The sequence below is a fragment of the Hyperoodon ampullatus genome (genome assembly GCF_949752795.1).
Source record: "Hyperoodon ampullatus genome assembly, chromosome: 15".
NCBI lineage: Eukaryota > Metazoa > Chordata > Mammalia > Artiodactyla > Ziphiidae > Hyperoodon > Hyperoodon ampullatus.
Genome location: NC_136928.1, coordinates 5,723,679 through 5,741,383, shown reverse-complemented (window position 1 = coordinate 5,741,383; position 17,705 = coordinate 5,723,679). Strand labels below are relative to the sequence as shown.

At 43.9% G+C, this 17,705-nt stretch overlaps 2 protein-coding genes across 5 annotated transcripts in view; one reads left to right on the top strand and one right to left on the bottom strand.

Moving 5' to 3' along the window:
• Positions 1–17,705, bottom strand: part of CTNNA2 (catenin alpha 2) — a gene marked incomplete at both ends in the record, with an annotated part of 1,045,594 nt that overhangs the window by 346,371 nt on the left and 681,518 nt on the right. Inside the window, one exon of one of the 4 annotated variants that reach the window (XM_079721200.1) lies at positions 1,832–1,903. The exons of the other annotated variants lie outside the window; for them this stretch is intronic. Coding sequence (XP_079577326.1) covers positions 1,832–1,855 — 24 coding nt within the window. Of the gene's footprint in view, positions 1–1,831; positions 1,904–17,705 lie in introns of those variants that run through there. 4 annotated transcript variants of the gene reach the window in all.
• On the top strand, positions 11,124–12,707 carry LRRTM1 (leucine rich repeat transmembrane neuronal 1; the record flags this gene model as incomplete). Its single annotated transcript, XM_079721318.1, has 1 exon — positions 11,124–12,707. Exon 1 carries the CDS (start codon positions 11,139–11,141, stop codon positions 12,705–12,707), a length of 1,569 nt encoding a protein of 522 aa, XP_079577444.1. The 5' UTR covers positions 11,124–11,138.

Below are 17,705 nucleotides of genomic sequence, written 5' to 3'. Positions count from 1 at the left end.
CACAGGACCATGAGCTAAATAAAATGATTGTTTTTTTAACCACCAAGGTTTTTGTTTGTTTGCTTTGTTTTGTTTTTTTCATGCAGCCTCTAAAATATGAACTGATACTTAAGAAGGAGCAATAAGAGTTTAAGTCAGAGGTGCATAACACCATTTGTGCTTATGATTCTTTTTCCTTCTTGTCTTCATTCTATGTGGTATAATTTTGGTCTCATATAATGGATATGGATATCAGTAGTTATTGCAATAGAATTTGAACTATCTTTCTATATTATAATTACATTTATCTTTACCTTGTATTTTACTATGTTGAATCCTCCTGTTTAGAAGTTAAGCCACGTGCCCAGGTCACACAGTTTGTAAATGGCAGAACACTTTTTTAGCCTAGCACAGAGTCAGAAATTTCAAAAGTTCCTTGCAGTAAGTTATTCAGTGTCTCAATTCTTCTGCTAAGATGCACATACAGAATTACATTCTGAAGGACATGATCTCCAGCCCTCACCATGTTTCATGTTTGAGAAGGTAATGCTAGACCCAGTTACAAAGGAATGATCTTACACTGATATGAGATGCCAATGGCAAACCCTCTTGGGGGAAGGACTCAACATCAGCCAGTCCTTGACCCAGAGTCCTTAGACAGACAGCACTGGTGTTGCACTGTTCCTTTGCAGGTTTACTCACTGTTGGGCAGCCTCTCCCAATGTTGATGGTCCTTGACCATCTGGGCTCGTCTCAAAACCTGTCAATCTCCACCATATTTTTTTCTTTTTCACAGCCATGTGAAATACCTATTGCTCACAGTCTCATGGTCATGACTATATATTAAAAGCTGCTCACTACGGACTTGGGCAGTGTTCCTTACTTTGTGCCTCCTATTGAAGTGACCTCCACCTCCTCTGCTCCCTCCTATTCTTCCACGTTGAGAATCATCACATTAAAAGAAGCTTTCCAAACTGGTATTCCACAAGCTGAATAACGCCTGCAGTGTCACTTGCTTATGAATAGAATAGGATTCTTAAAAATTAGAATTTGAAAGCCTTTAATCAAACCATGTACTTTGCAGATAGCATAGGCCATATACTCCCTATCACCCAGCTGCTTCCCACATCACAACACCTTACCAGACTGCAAAGGCCTCTGATTGTACATCAGCTGTATTCTAATCTTTCTCGCTGAGGATTTGCATATACTGCCACCACTATAACTACCAAGCATGTTCCAGGGATTCCCTGATCTTTAGATCCAGATGTAACCTCTGTCCACATCTTTAACTGCCTACTCTTATTTTTTATTTATTTATTTATTTGGCTGCACCTCACAGCTTGTGGCATCTTATTTCCCCAACCAGGGATTGAACTCAGGCCCTCGGCAGTGAGAGCTCAGAGTCCTAACCACTGGACCGCCAGGGTTAACTGCTTACTCTTAGCTCTATATGTTAGAGTTTTCTTTCACATCTTATTCTTCCTTTCCTCCCATCTACCCTAAATCAATCCATTCATTGAAATCATCTTAAATTGTTTCTTGGAAAAAGCACCATTTAAAAGATTGTCAATCCCATTGCAAAACTATTCTTATAATTGTCCTGTCCTGTCCATTTCTGTTAATACAGTCAGCCTCACACAATAGCTCACTTGGGCAGATATGGGAAGCTCCCGGCTGCTCTCCTTGACTTCAGTATCCTTTTCCCCGCCCTTCGTGTTCAAGACCATCATCAGGATTATATTCCTTGTACCCACATTTTGGAAATCATAATCCAGGTTTAAAGTCTTCCCAATCTGGCTCTGAGCTAACACTCCAGTCTCATCTCTCCTCAATCCCCTCTCTTTCATTCCTGTGCTCCAGACACCATAAGCATCTCAGAAGCCCCTGTAGTTTTTTCACAGACTTTGCCCACTGAACGGAGTGGCCTCCCTCTGTCTATCTGGTCAACCCCTCCTCCTTTTCTCCCACCTTCTCTGACTGTCCTTGCTCAATTAGCTAGAGAAATCTCTCCAATCCCAGTTCTTGCTTACATCTCTGCCATAGCATGAATCATACTGCCTTGTTACCCATCACCTCCACTCCAGATCTAAGAATACCCAAGGCAGGCACCGCATTTAATCTAACTTTACCTCATCAGCTAAACCTCCATTTGACTTAAACTCATGAAAAATAAATAAATAAATAAGGACAGCAACAGACATTTATGCTAAATTATTAAAAGGTATTCTCAAGGTGACTGTGAGAGATTAAGAAGTGGTTTCAGAGAATGGGAGATGATTGAATAGAGACATAAACACATCCAACTGGTTAATTTACTACAGAAGGCTCACTGCTCATGGATGGTGGGGGATTTCCTACACAAACTAGATCTGTGAAATGAAGCCACATATAAATGGCATTAATGTGTGTGACTTCAAAAGTTTGCACCTTCCTGGGTTAGTAATTTGTGCCTATATGTCAATGTAATAGAAAGGCTTTTTATATTTAGCTCAGATTCCCCAGGCTATTGATTAGGCAAGAATTCAAACAAGTTAATAAATTCAATTCAACAAGAATCTCTACAAAGCCAGCACTGTGCCAGACTGCACTAAGAGGAAAGGGGGCATGTTTATCACTGTAATGTGGCAATTCCGATGATCTTTGTATATGGTTTCTCATATATGATAGTCTTTCACACCTTTAGAGGTAGATATTAAAGGGTCCTAAAAGCAGGAAAATAACAAGTCTTTCCTTAGGGAATTTCATTTTACCTGCAAAGACAAAATTAGCAACATCTGAAAAACAAGATAATTAAATGTCAAGATGTATCAGGGACAGAACTTACTACAGAATCAAGTTGGTTCCATTATTTGTGGCTAGGATGAGGAGGTAAGACTTGCTAATACCAAGCAGAAGAACTGTAGTTGTCTGGCTATCCCCATAAATTCTTGGGGCCTGACAGAAAACTGATTCTTGCACCAGCATCCTGTTACAGTGTTTGTTTGAGATCTAAACCTTAGAATCACTTCTTGGTATGGTGAGAGCCAAGTTAAAGTCAAATATACCTATGGGTTTACAATTAAATAAATGCTTCCTAAGCTGTTTTGACACATTGGTTTGATTTTAACAGATGTCCCAAATAAGTGGGTGAAACCATGAAAAACATGATTTCTCGTGATTGAGATAGTGTGTTGTGAATAGCAAAGAACAGAGTCTAGTGCATTTCACGAATATATTTAAACATTCTTACCTCCACAGAGTATTTTAAGTAACACGGCATTAAACTATTTTCAGACATGAACACCTTTGCGAAAATAATTTGGCTGGGCATCCACTTAATAAGATGCGGCAATGAAATGCTTGTGAGCTCCCAGAAGGAGAATTGAAGACCCCAAAGCCCAAGCCTCCACCTGCCTCTTCAGGAAGGAGGGAGGAAATGGCAATGGGAAGGAAGGATGTTTCCAAGGCACCAAGAACGGATTCCGACAGGGATCTCAGGTGGTGCCCCAGCCAGGTGAGGGAAAGGGAACCAAAAGGTGTTTCTCTCTGTGGTTCAGTGAGTTTCTCAAGGAGAAGAAAGCAGCAAAACAGATATTGAGGGTGAAATATGTACAACCTTTCAGGAGGATAATCTGGCCTTATGTATTGAAAGTCTTTTAAAACTCCCCACTCTTTGAATACCAACACTACTTCTGGAATTAAAATTTAAAGACACAGTTGCCTAAATGTGCAAGGGTATATGTCCCAGTCTGTTCAGGCTGCTATAACAAACTACCATAGACTTGGTGGTTAAACAACAAACATTTCTTTCTCACAGTTCTGCTGGCTTGGAAGTCCAATATCAAGGCACTTACAGATTCGGTATCTGGTGAGAGCCTGCCTCCTAGTTCATGGACGTCCGTATTCTCACTGTGTCCTCACATGACAGAAAGGGCCTGAGAGCTCTCTGGGTCTCTTTCATAAGAGCACCAATCTCATTCATGAGGGCTCCACTCTCGTGACCTAATAACCTCTGGCAGGCCCCACCTCCAAATACCATCACATTGGGGATTAGGTTTCAATATATGAATTCTGGGGGGCACAAACATCCAGTCTATAGTAGTATATGTATGAGGAAGTTCGTCCCAGTCATTTCATAAGAGCTAAAAACCATAAACAACATAATTTGTAAAAAAGGGAGATGGGTAAAATAAATAGAATGGTCTGTAGCCATTGAAGATGATTCTATCAATTTGTATTCTGGATATGGGAATATATCAACAATGAAAAAAATAGTTACAAAGTAATATGCATAATGTTATCATATTTTTAGAAAATATAGATATATGTGAAATAGTAAAATTCTAAAAGAATATATACCCAAAACTTAATAGTTTATCTCCAGGTGGTTGAATTTTAGGTGACAATCTTCATTTAAAATATTTTTTTCTTGTTTTTTTTCCCCCTCATTTTTCATTTTTCTATAATAAAAAGGTAATACTTAGACATCCATGAGAAATACATACAGATTGACAGTGATAAGAAAACTAAGGTGTAATATAAGCCAGGAACTGCCTAAGGCTAGCATGTACAAGGGCTCTCTATACTTACTGCTTTACCAACAGTAAAACCAAACTTTCTTAAAAGCCCTACCAAGTGCTAAGTACGGAGATAGACACAGACTTTGCATTCTATGTGTTTGAAATCTAATAGGACAGAGAACAAGATTCAGAAGACGTGAGGTTTTTGTCCAAATTCTAGCACCCATCTTGGGCAATCACTTAAGATTTCTGGCCCTTCAATTCCTGAATTATAAACTAGGAAATTAATGATACTTGAGTTACTTTTTCAGGATAGAATTTGTGAGTGCTCCAACAGAATGCTTCTTAAAATTTAATTTTAACCTGGAGTTAATGGTAAAATGCAGATTTGATTCAATGGGTCTAGGAAGACGCCTAAACTTCTGCCTTTCTAACGTGTTCCAGGCCTGCTAGTCCTATGCTTACACTTTCAAGTTGCAAAATTCAAATATACATGATATCATTGAATTTTCCCCAAGAATCCTTTAAGATAGCCATCCTTGGTCCTATTTCACTGATAATGGAGTGACTTGTGTAGGATCAAACTGAGAGAAAATGGCAAAGCACGGAACCCCAGTTGAAGTATTTTTATTCCTAATCACCAAGATGTTAAGGTCCCATTCAGTTCTAAAATACTATAATTAGAAATGGCTGCCACACTCATATAAAGTGAACCACACCAGGAGCAGTATTGGTAGAGGTAAGCTGCTAATATAGTTCAGAAGAATGAGAGATCACTTTACATGGGAATCAATTAAGAAGTCATAGAAGGGAACTTCCCTGACGCTCCAGTGGTTAAGACTCTGTGCTTCCACTGCAGGGGGCATGGGTTTGATCCCTGCTTGGAGAACTAGGATCCTACATGCCGCGTGTCATGAGCAAGAAAAAAAAAATGTCATAGAGGAAATTTGACATCAGGCTTGAAGGATGGCTAGAATGAAGGCAAGCAAAGATGGAGAGAGTATATACAGCAGTTAGGTATAATATGGCATGATCAGAGCACATGGCAGTGCAGAGGAAGCTTGTAGAGAGGGGCCCAGGACAGCAGAACAGGCCTCAGGAACTAACCCAGGTATGTATTACAAAAGTTAAAGATAGCCCTAAGGTGTTCAGTCTTAGAGGTTAGAAGAATACAGCAAACTAAAATTTTCAATATAGCATTGGAAGTCCTTTTTAAAGAAAAATTACAGTTCATTTAATGGCAAATGGTAATCATCAAATTAGCAATGGTTATCTTCAAAAGTTATTACAGTAGCTGTGCTGTCATTTCTCAAGGTTGGTCACTTACCTAAAGTCACACACACTTCCCACATAAGATGCATCATACAAAGCAGACTTGGTTTATCACCAGTATTTATAAAACCAGGCCTAGGGAAAGAACTAGGTCTGGGGACCAATGGTTGGTCTTAATATAGTGAATGTTTGGAAGCCCTTTACCAACTTCCTCCCTCTCCCAACACAGATTCCATTTGCCCCTGTATATCTTCTTCCCCCAGGGAACTAGGGAATTAATCCACTCATCATGATATATGAATTTCAGTTCCCCATCGTAGGTATGCCTTCACGATGCCCATCTCTCCAGTCAGTGAGCCTTGAGTCCTTAAACTACTTCATACACTTTACTTCCTTCAATGAAGCTTTTTAGCATTGGTCCCATTTGACCTGTCAGCTCTTCGCATTTGTATGTTCTAGAGACATTTACTCTCAAGCACTGGGCCATGTATAATTATTACTGGCTAAGCCCCTCAGTGTCTGCTGCTCTGCCCTACCTAAAGCTCCAGGAGGAAAGCACTAAGTCACTGCATTTATTTGGTTTATTCCCATGACTTAATATCAATGCAAGATGTTAGGTATTACCTTAGTGCTATCCATATCACTACCTTGTTTTAAGAGGAGGATAAAGGTTGATAAGAACAATGACCTTTTTTCAATGTGTTCCTCCTAAGTGGATCTCCTGAGAGAAACCTTACAGCCCTCACCCTTTGGCCCCATATATAGCTTCAGAGGCGCTCTGTAAAAGACCAGTTATATGCTGTGTGCCCACAGGAACAACAGAGTTAATTCTCTCCTTTTGAATTTGTGACTCCCACCCTCCTCCCATACATCTAAACATTTCCTTTTAAAGAAAAGCCAGTGCTCACTGCTACTGAAAAGTAAAGACAATCACATAAAGACCAAGGTCCAGGCTGGAGCAAGCAATGACAGAGCATTAAAATCACCACTTGAATTTCTCTTTCCTTGAACACTGCCAAAGATTACTATTGAAAGGCCAATCTTCAGAATGCGTGCTCATTTCAGACTTTTGTCACTTGCACCTCTAGGTTCACAAATTATTTTGACTCAAATAAACAAATTGGAGGTGGCCTTCAGTTGAGATGAAATGGGAGAGGTACAATATTTCAAAAAAACAAAACTGTATGTGACCACCCCCCTAGCACCCCATCACATAAAGTACCAAGAAGAAGCAAGAAGGGTTTATTATGCAAAGGTTAATGTATCAGTATAAGGTTTAGAAGAGGAGGAATTAATTATGTCTCCCTCCTCCAAACTCTACTTCTGGCCTCTCCAGCTGCATCGAGCTTGCTCTTCCACCTCTTAGTTCCAGATTGTGTTTTGGCAAGCAGATCCATACTTCACATACCACTGAGTTCCTTCCCATTTGCTGAATCCACGTTTTCAAGATTCTTATCCTTTCTTACCCCACTCCCCAATCACATGTTGTCCTAATGGCTTGAGGTGCCTTTCTTGCTCAGCTACTATGGCAGTTCAGCAAGACATGCTAATTATCTTTCCCCATACAAACACGGAAAATAACAAGGGTGTTTGTAAAGTGTGTAAAGTATGTCTCATCAGCATCCAACGCTGAAGGAGAAGACATTTACCAACAGAAACTTGTGCCTGGCCCAGAAAAAGAGATTGATCATGTATACACACAATCGTCACATTATAACCTGATGCATTAGATGTTCTCACAAGAGAGGTAAAGAGTTATGAGAGATCAAACATGAAGAAAGAAAGAACTTTATGTGAGCTCTTTCTTTGTTTTTTTACTTTTTAGTGTGTTGGACCCTAAGAGGCATGAAATTAAAACTCATGAAAACCAGCTATATCAGCTTGCTTTGGTGACTCAAGAGTTGTCGTTTCTTGACTCAACTTTGCTGAAACACTTGATTCATGTTGTTCTTATTTAACCTAATTTGCATTGATTTAATCAGGGCTGGTATGCTTTAAATACATAATAAATTGGGATTCTGCAACTTAGATGACTTAGAATAGCGAAATTTCAATAAAGCTCATTTCAATCTGTTAATGTATACGGTTCTGCCAAGGGGTTTAAAACCGTAGAAAAGATGCAAACTTGCCACATTAGAAGTGGGAAAGATTTAAAGATACCATCCAGATGAAATGATTTGCAGGATAATAATGTGAAAAGCAATATATATATATATATATATATATATATATATATATATATATATATATATATATTTTAATTACAGCCTAGACATATCTTCTACATTTTGAGTATCATACTTAGAAGAAAACTCACATATACAGGCAGTGAATTTAATTTTATTTTCCTTCCTTCTTGCCAACACTCAACTCTTTTCTGCCTCTCTGTACCAGCTCTACAAATCAAGTGACATACAAAGTGGGACCTCTTCTTGCCCATTTGGCAGGCTCAAGCACCACTTTGCAAGCTGCCTGCATTAGGAGAATTTTCTTCCTAGCAGCCATGGGGATTGGGTGGCTTGTACTCACAATACTTGCTGAATGGTTGGCCAATGTTTACCCCTGCCTGCCCCAGCTCCCCAACCCTTTAGAGTTTATGGCTCAATCAGCCGGCTTGCTGTGAGGAATAATTGTCTTGGCAAGAGTTGAAAACACTTGATGGTGAAATTGTCTGTCTGTTCAAGTGTTCCGCAACACCCTGGAGGTGCCAGTGCCCAGTCTAGAGTCAGGCAGGAGGTGATGGAGAGGTGACCATCAAAATGGGAAAAGAAAACCACCACTTTGGTGCGGGACACAAAATAACCTATCTGTGCCAGTAACAAGCTGTGAGAACGCGGATAATCACCCGATGTCTCTCTACCTCAGTTTCGTCATGTGCAAAGTTCAGATTTTCTAATGTCTCTTTTAGCTCCTAAGACAGCATGTGATGTTTAGGACATTTCAGCTTTGTTTTCCTTCCAATTGAAGGATGCATCTCAGAGATGAATGCCCAGGCCAGAGCTCAGAGGAATACAAAATGGAATGATTCATGCCCCTGTTCATATAACTTTTCCTGAAAAGTACCACTAGTCTTTGGTGACTTTGATTCCACTGGTTAGTAGTGTCTTTAGCTTGAATGTAAGGAGTAACTTAGTTACTTGTCCAAAGCCAGTCCAACCCTGGAGCTTTGGTAATCCACCTCATTCTTATCAATGTGAGCACAACTATAGATAATGCCCACTTATTTTCAGTTCCTAAGAGTCAGACATGATGGGAATTAGAAGTGAGGAGTTGGAAATTCACATAGGATTCTCCCTATTACCTCCTTGGGCATATTTGTCAAGAAGGTAGGCTTATCCACTCACTTCCAGCAGGGTTTCTCTCTCTCTCTCTCTCTCTCTCTCTCTTTTTTTTTTTTTAAAAAAAACAGATGACCAACAGGTCCCTGACAACAGCAATGCAGACCCTCTCCAGACCAGTTGGAACAAGACAGAGCTCAACCTAAGAAGCCTAAGGAGCCCATCAGCCCATCCATAAATGAGTGTTAATGGAAATAATCAGGCCAACACCTCTTCATGCTCAGATGATAATACAATTTAGTATCAGTCTCAAAGCTTAAGTACGGGTGTATATATAGAAAGGGGTAGGCTTCATGAGGGTTTAAAGGACCCCTTCTCCTCTCATCCTCTCGCACATTCTCCTGGAGCGGAGTGTACTGCAGGGTTCTGTAATCACCATGAGCAACACGTCAGGGTCAGCCCTCCCGGTGTCAGACATTAGAATCTTTCTTTAATCCACCCGGGACCCCCCACAGACATCTACGGAGACTGGTGAAGCCCCTGCGGGATCTCGAGCAAGAAAAACTCCCTGTACACAGACATAGGTTTCTGCCACTCTAGGTCTCCTACCGCCGGGACCAGGATGGCTTTCCAAATCCGCTGAGTTTGGAAAGCATTCCCCCATCCACCACCTAAAAGGGCTGGCTGACTGCAGAACTCCAGTGCCCGCAAGGGAAAAAAGAAAAATCTCCGCCAAGTCCCCACAATCACTGCTTTCCTCTAGCTTCTCTCAAGTTGCTTTTCTAAAGCAAAGGACAAAATGTTGATTTCTCTACAGATTCCTACGTATCTCTTACACGTAGACAGCTTTAAAGGGGGAGGGGGGAACGTTCCCCAAAGGGAAGGGGAGGGCGGAACCGAATATTTCAGTCTCCCACTTGGAAATATCTTGTCGTTGATGATGCTTTTCCAAACCTCCATCCTCCCCTCCTTTTTTTTTTTTTTTTTTTTTTTTTTTCTCTTTGGAAATATGGACCCAAAAGCTGAAAGTTATTTCCATTTCATCAAAGCACATATATGACTTTAGTGGTTCGGGGGAATGTTGGTTTTCTGCCCACCCCTTTTCAATCTGCTCATGTCTGAGGTGCTCCGGGAAGACGCACAATCGTGAGCAGCTTACGACACGCAGTGAGCAGTAGGTGCCGGTGCAAGCTCGCGCCTCACACTGCCTGGCGGAGGGAAGGAGCCCGGGCGCCGGGCGCCGCTCCCCGCTCCCAGCGCCGCCGCCCGAGCCGCCCGCCGCCCGCAAAGCATGAGCGAGCCCGCTCTCCGCAGCCGCCGCGGGCGCGAATGGCAGGCGGTCTCCGCGGAGCAAAAGGGGGCGCCGGTCAGCGGTCCTTTCCAATGACGGACATTAACCAGACTGTCAAATCCTGGGGAGTCGCGAGCCCCGAGTTTGGAGGTGTTTTTTTTTTTTTTTTTTTTTTTTTTTTTCCCCCAACAACGTCACAGTCCGAACTGCAGAGGGAAAGGACAGCGGCAGGAAGGCGAAGCCCCGGCTCCCGCACGCAGTTGGGAAACTTGCGGGTCCTAGAAGTCGCCTCCCCGCCTCGCCGGCCGCCCTTGCAGCCCCGAGCGGAGCAGCAAAGTGAGACATTGTGCTCCTGCCAGATCCGCCGGCCGCGGACCGGGGCTGCCTCGGAAACACAGAGGGGTCTTCTCTCGCCCTGCATATAATTAGCCTGCACACAAAGGCAGCAGCTGAATGGAGGTTGTCACTCTCTGGAAAAGGGTGGGTAAGACACTTTTTAATTAAATTCTTTCCCGAAGATTTTTTTTTTTTTTTCCTCCCTTTTCTTTGCTGCAGCATCTAACATGGACCAAATCACCATCTCTTTGATCTTTACGTGGCTGTGAACTTTCTATGCTGCCCAGCTTTCTGCATGCTTAGAGGTGAACGTGTGGCTTCGGGGAGGGGGGGTCCTGCTTTAGTTCAATGTATTTATTTGATTTTTGCCCTTTTCTCCCCATCCCCCGCTCCCCCTCCCTCGGAATAAAATATGATGTAGATTTCTGACCGAGCGCTTCCAATGGACATTCTCCAGCCTCTCTGGAAAGATTCTCGCTAATGGATTTCCTGCTGCTCGGTCTCTGTCTATACTGGCTGCTGCGGAGGCCCTCGGGGGTGGTCTTGTGTTTGCTGGGGGCCTGCTTTCAGATGCTGCCCGCCGCCCCCAGCGGGTGCCCGCAGCTGTGCCGGTGCGAGGGACGGCTGCTGTACTGCGAGGCGCTCAACCTCACCGAGGCGCCCCACAACCTGTCCGGCCTGCTGGGCTTGTCCCTGCGCTACAACAGCCTCTCGGAGCTGCGCGCCGGCCAGTTCACGGGGTTAATGCAGCTCACGTGGCTCTATCTGGATCACAATCACATCTGCTCGGTGCAGGGGGACGCCTTTCAGAAACTGCGCCGAGTTAAGGAACTCACACTGAGTTCCAACCAGATCACCCAACTGGCCAACACCACCTTCCGGCCCATGCCCAACCTGCGCAGCGTGGACCTCTCGTACAACAAGCTGCAGGCGCTCGCGCCCGATCTCTTCCACGGGCTGCGGAAGCTCACCACGCTGCACATGCGGGCCAACGCCATCCAGTTCGTGCCCGTGCGCATCTTCCAGGACTGCCGCAGCCTCAAGTTTCTCGACATCGGATACAATCAGCTCAAGAGCCTGGCGCGCAACTCTTTCGCCGGCTTGTTCAAGCTCACCGAGCTGCACCTGGAGCACAACGACTTGGTCAAGGTGAACTTCGCCCACTTCCCCCGCCTCATCTCCCTGCACTCGCTCTGCCTGAGGAGGAACAAGGTGGCCATTGTGGTCAGCTCTCTGGACTGGGTATGGAACCTGGAGAAAATGGACCTGTCGGGCAACGAGATCGAGTACATGGAGCCCCATGTGTTCGAGACCGTGCCACACCTCCAGTCCCTGCAGCTGGACTCCAACCGTCTCACCTACATCGAGCCCCGTATCCTCAACTCCTGGAAGTCGCTGACGAGCGTCACCCTGGCCGGGAACCTCTGGGACTGTGGGCGCAACGTGTGCGCCCTGGCCTCGTGGCTCAGCAACTTCCAGGGGCGCTACGATGGCAACTTGCAGTGCGCCAGCCCCGAGTACGCACAGGGCGAGGACGTCCTGGACGCCGTGTACGCTTTCCACCTGTGCGAGGAGGGGGCCGAGCCCACCAGCGGCCACCTGCTCTCCGCCGTCACCAACCACAGCGACCTGGGATCCCCCGCCGGCCCGGCCACCACTCTCGCTGACGGCAGGGAGGGACAGCCCGACAGCACGCCTGAGCTGGCTACCGTGGCCCTCCCCGGCGGCGAACACGCCGAGAACGCTGTGCAGATTCACAAGGTGGTCACCGGCACCATGGCCCTCATTTTCTCCTTCCTCATCGTGGTCCTGGTGCTCTATGTCTCTTGGAAGTGCTTCCCAGCCAGTCTCAGGCAGCTCAGACAGTGCTTTGTGACGCAGCGCAGGAAGCAAAAGCAGAAACAGACCATGCATCAGATGGCTGCCATGTCGGCCCAGGAATACTACGTTGATTACAAACCGAACCACATTGAGGGAGCCCTGGTCATCATCAACGAGTATGGCTCGTGTACCTGCCACCAGCAGCCCGCCAGGGAATGCGAGGTGTGATTGTCCCAGTGGCTCCCAACCCGTGCGCTACCAAATATGCCTGGACAGCCGGGGCGGGCCGGCGAGCACCAGGCTGGGGTCTCCTGCCTGTGCTCTGATATGCTCCTTGACTGAAACTGCAAGGGGATCTCTCCCAGAGACTTGACATTTTAGCTTTATTGTGTCTTAAAAACAAAAACGAGATAAAACACAAGAAAACCCCACTCCACAACCTTCAGGACAGTCTATCTTAAATTTCATATGAGAACTCCTTCCTCCCTTTGAAGATCTGTCCATATTCAGGAATCTGAGAGTGTAAAAAGGTACCAATCATTGATTTTTTTTTGTAAACTTAAAATGTTTAAAATAAAATAGCATTTACAGTTTTTACAGACTGGTGTAACCTAAATGAATTGTTACCTGGTTAAGAGAGAAGCAAGTTAGAATTTCCTCCCCCCCCAACCCGTGTGTGTGTGTGTGTGTGTGTGTGTGTGTGTGTGTGTGTGTGTGTGTGTGTGTGTGTGTGTGTGTGTGTGAGTGAGTGAGTGTGTGGAGGGGTGATCTAGTGGCCAGAGGGAAAATCCAGAAATTCAGGAGCAAAGTAGCCAGGCTCATTTTGAAACATTAAGAAGGACAAACGGAGCTTATCAGGTAGATGCACCCCTCATGATTCAGGACTGAAAAAAGCAAGACCCTTTATATTATATCTGGGGGTGGGGGGTGCAGTGCAATCTAGCCACTTTAAAGCAGTTGAAAGGTGGACTGAGGACTGAGCATCCTTGCTCAGCCTTTAAGGCAGACATCATGGCAAATGCTTTTTAAAAGGCAGTGCCACACAGTTTTTCTTATGAACAGGAAACATTTTTGCACTTAATACAAGCATCTTTCAAATCGATTCAAAATCTCACCCCCAAATGTCACTGGTTCACTATTCTCCTATGCCTTTGATTCACCAGACTTAGTAGCATTTGTTCCCTTTTCCATACTCTCTCAAGTGAAAGACCCTCATCTCCTGCTCTCTGGTCTGACTCAGGGAAATAAGGCGGAATACAAATGTTCTGTGATGAAAGCTGTGCTTTCTGGAGCATAGTGGTAAGACTGCAGCAAGCTGAGGCTCTCAGCAGTGACAGCACACTCCTAGTTGCTGTGGGGAGCAGTGGGAAAATCCTACCCTGGGCCGAACGCCTCCCTGGGTGCTGCTTTAGGGGCAGATGGGATACAGAAGTGATGGGGGTGCGGTGGGATGGGGCAAATGAGCTTTTGATCCTATGTTCCAATGTTCCTGAAATAGGAATAATTTGTTAACCCAGGACAGAAAAGCTGCCTCTCTTCAGATTGCCCTGTTGTGTGATGCCTGCTTTCCTGTGTTGTCTTAATGTTTTTCTGTGTTGGGGTCAGTGATTTCCCCTTCCCAACCTTCATAGGTTTCCAGGTCCACAGAGATGTGGGTTGTTTTTAGAACTAAATTCAAGAGTGGTAGCAAGTGGCGGTGTGGGGAAGGGACAGGGGAGGAGTATGTGTGATGGATGGGAGGGGTCTTTCACTAGCTGGCAATTTAAGCAAATGTGTGATTGAAATAAACTGTTATGAGTGACAGCTGGTGAGCTAATGTTGTCCATGTCCAGAAGTTTTTCTCAAACTCATGTGCTCAGCCCTCTGAATGATTTTACAGACTGGCATCTTTCTTTTTTCCTTTTCTTTTGGGAGAGAGAGAGAGCCAAGTCTGACTAGCAGGAAGAGGGATAGGGGGAGAAAACATACGCCACCCTCTCCCAAAATGCAAATGCCTCTGGCCACCTACCTAAAAAGGCACAATCAGCTGTTTGAAATGCAGAATGGCATCACCAGGAGGTTTACTTAATCTGAGGGTTGGTAGTAGATTTCTCTTCTACCGATGGAGAACCCAATATGCCTAAAAATACTGCTTCTAAGAGGTTCTTTCCAGAGAAATATTTTGCAAATGTCTCTAAGATGTTAAGCCTTGGTAGAGAGCTTCTTACACAGGCACACGCGCGTGGGCGCGCTTGCGCGTGCGCGCACACACACACACTCCCCATAATCTCATTTTCTCTGACCAGGAAACTTCATCTTATTTTGTTTATAATTAAAACATGACTTTATGACACATACCATGCACGCAACACCCATTTAAACTAGTAATGTTCTAGAAGAGAGACGCTTTGATAACTTTGAGGAGGGAGTTTTGGATTTAGTCTAAGAATGATCATTTGGGAATGCCATTGTAAACAGCATCTCACTTGGAGGGCAGGGGTTTCAGGAACATCTATAATGAAACCTCAATAAAGAGACCTCCTCTAGGAGAAAACAGACATTTTCTGGAAAAAAAAATCCTCCAATTGTGCAACTGAAGGATTCAATTCAATCCTTGGATTCCATGGATTTGATGTGCACCTAGGAAGGTTCCTGAAATCCAGTGCCAAAAGCTGCTCTGACTTGGTGCATTAAGGACAGTGTTGGTGTGCTTACAGGGAAAGCTTCCAGAAGCAAAGCCTTATTGGCAAACATCAGAAGCACAGATCCACCGTGCCCCCTAGAAATATGGATATTGGAAACTGGAGAATTTCTCCCCTATCTCTAAGACTTTTTCCCTCTTCATTCTTCTTTTGTAAATGTGGCCATGAAAAAAAGCTAGAGAATAAGCATGCTTTGTTATATGCTGCTGCCACCCCTACCCACCATATGACTAAACACCACATATGTAGAAAATCTGAAGTCCACGTAAATCTAATGAAATACTATTGTAAACAGGACTCTGTAACCTGAGACCTGGAGAACAAATGATGGTCATGAAAACTGTGTTCTTAATTTGTTTGTGTGTGTGTGTGTGTGTGTGTGATTGTCTCTGTGTTGTGTGCCTTATAGGCAAGGAAATATGTTTCCTACACAAACAGAGAAATTTAGCTCACATCATTTCATGCTCCTGCGCCTCTTGCTTTGGAGAATGGCAGGGGGTGGGGGAAGGCAAGAAAGAGGGAAATTGGTAGATTTAACTAAGGTTTTATGACACTTGAAATCTTTTCTTTCTTAAATTAATTGATCTTTAAGCTTCAAGAAACTTGCTCTGTCTGACCCCCTCTAAGGAAACTACTGAGCATTTAAAAGACAATCTGATTTTTAAAGGTGTAGCACCTTTTTTGTTGTTGTTCTTCCCACGGAAGGTGCTAATCTCCTTGTCCTGTGCTGTCTGGAAAGAATTTAAGACCTGGGCATTGTCTCTTCCTGGGCATTGTGATGGATTAACCCTCCATTTACAGTACCTTCCCAGTTGATTAAAGTTCAACCCTAGTATAGAGGTTTTTCAAATATTTATATAGAAAAAAAAGGTCCTTTCAAATGACAAATGACACTCTCAGACCAGTCTTAGTCCCAACAGTTTTTTTTTTAGGTGGTACCAGAGTGAGCAGCTTAAATGAAACCCATCCTTTGGCCTTCACTCTGAGGAAAAGCAGCTCCTGGGGCTCAGACTCCAGCCCTGATAGCTGAGACCACCACCCAGCCCAGGCTCTCAAGACTGCAAAGTTGCCATCATAAAGAAAAGGTTGTACCAGTAAAAAGAAACTTTTAAAATTCATTTTAATATTCTCTCAAGCTCTTCAAAGTCTAAGAGTGCCTTACCTTTTTTCCCTTGCCTTCAGGAAGGAGACATTCGGTATGACTTAGCATCAACAACACGTTTATGAGTACGTGTAAGTCATTAGAGGGGCAAACACTACCTGTTATTTCTCTCAAGTTTCCTGAGCAACTGCATACAGATCACTGGAGGGCTTAGGGGTCTCCTGTGTTGCTGGGTTATATTAATCGACTTGTCAGCAAGTTCGGCACCTATTCTGTCTGGTGCAGCCATGTAGAAGGGAGCAGTGGAGGATCACACATGCTGGGATCATGAAAGGCATCAGATACCCATCTAACAGAGAACATTATCAAGAGGCCAGAATGTATATGCTTTGGAGAATGGGTATTATAGTGTTTCAGGGTAGTCAAAAAATAAGCATCAATTATATCCTCTAGATAGGTGGTTATGTTGGTTGATTTGGGCTTGCCATGGATGGAATGTCAAATAGCAAGGAGTTAATTGGAATATGACTATTAGGCTCCTGAAATATATTTTGGGAGAAGTTTAGGGATATACACATACATACATATATGTAAATGACCTAACATGACACATAATAGTCACACACACATACTACACTGTCATGTATGTATGTATATATGTATAACCACATGTATAACAACATACACATGATCATATTATATAACTAATCCCTCCAGCATTAATTATCCTCCTGCTTTCTTCTTCCATGATCAAACTTTTACTCACAAAAGGATCTGATAAAATCAATCACAAGGTGTAAAGGACTGAGGTGGCTGATGGTATTTTCAGGCATTAGTTGATGAGTGGTTGAGGTTCTGCAGGCTGGGGATCTTCTGAGCTCCTCATTCCCTAGAAGGGTGTATGCCTGCTACCTAGTGGTAAGAGCCAGCAAAGCATTCTTTAGAGAGCATGCACCTAACTAATGAGCTCCACCTCAGGGTTACAAAACATTTCTCCATTAAATATTGCTCTACTCAAATTTTTTTCCAGGGATGCTGCAGGCAAAATTCTTCCTCCTGTGACTGGGCCCCATCTCCTGGCCTTCCTCAGCTGGACACAGTTTACATTTTTTTGCTCAAAGCAAAAGCCTGCCTATTACGTCCTTAAGGCTTAGTCAGAGTTGTAAATGAGATGGAGGAAATACATTTATTGAATGGTTACTTGGTATGAGAGCCTTTATCTAGATCTTATCTTTACATGAGGAACCTGAGGCTTAGAGAGGTTAAGTGTTTTTGTACAGCTAGTAAGTGGAAGCGCAGGGCATTCAGTCTGGTGTCCTTTTAACTATACCCTGTTTCTAATTTCCTTGAATGGCTGCCTCCTCCACTCCTCTAACCAGCAAAGACCCTAGGACTAGCCTGGGCTAAGGGTACATGCTCACCATATTCTTGGTGGATGACATG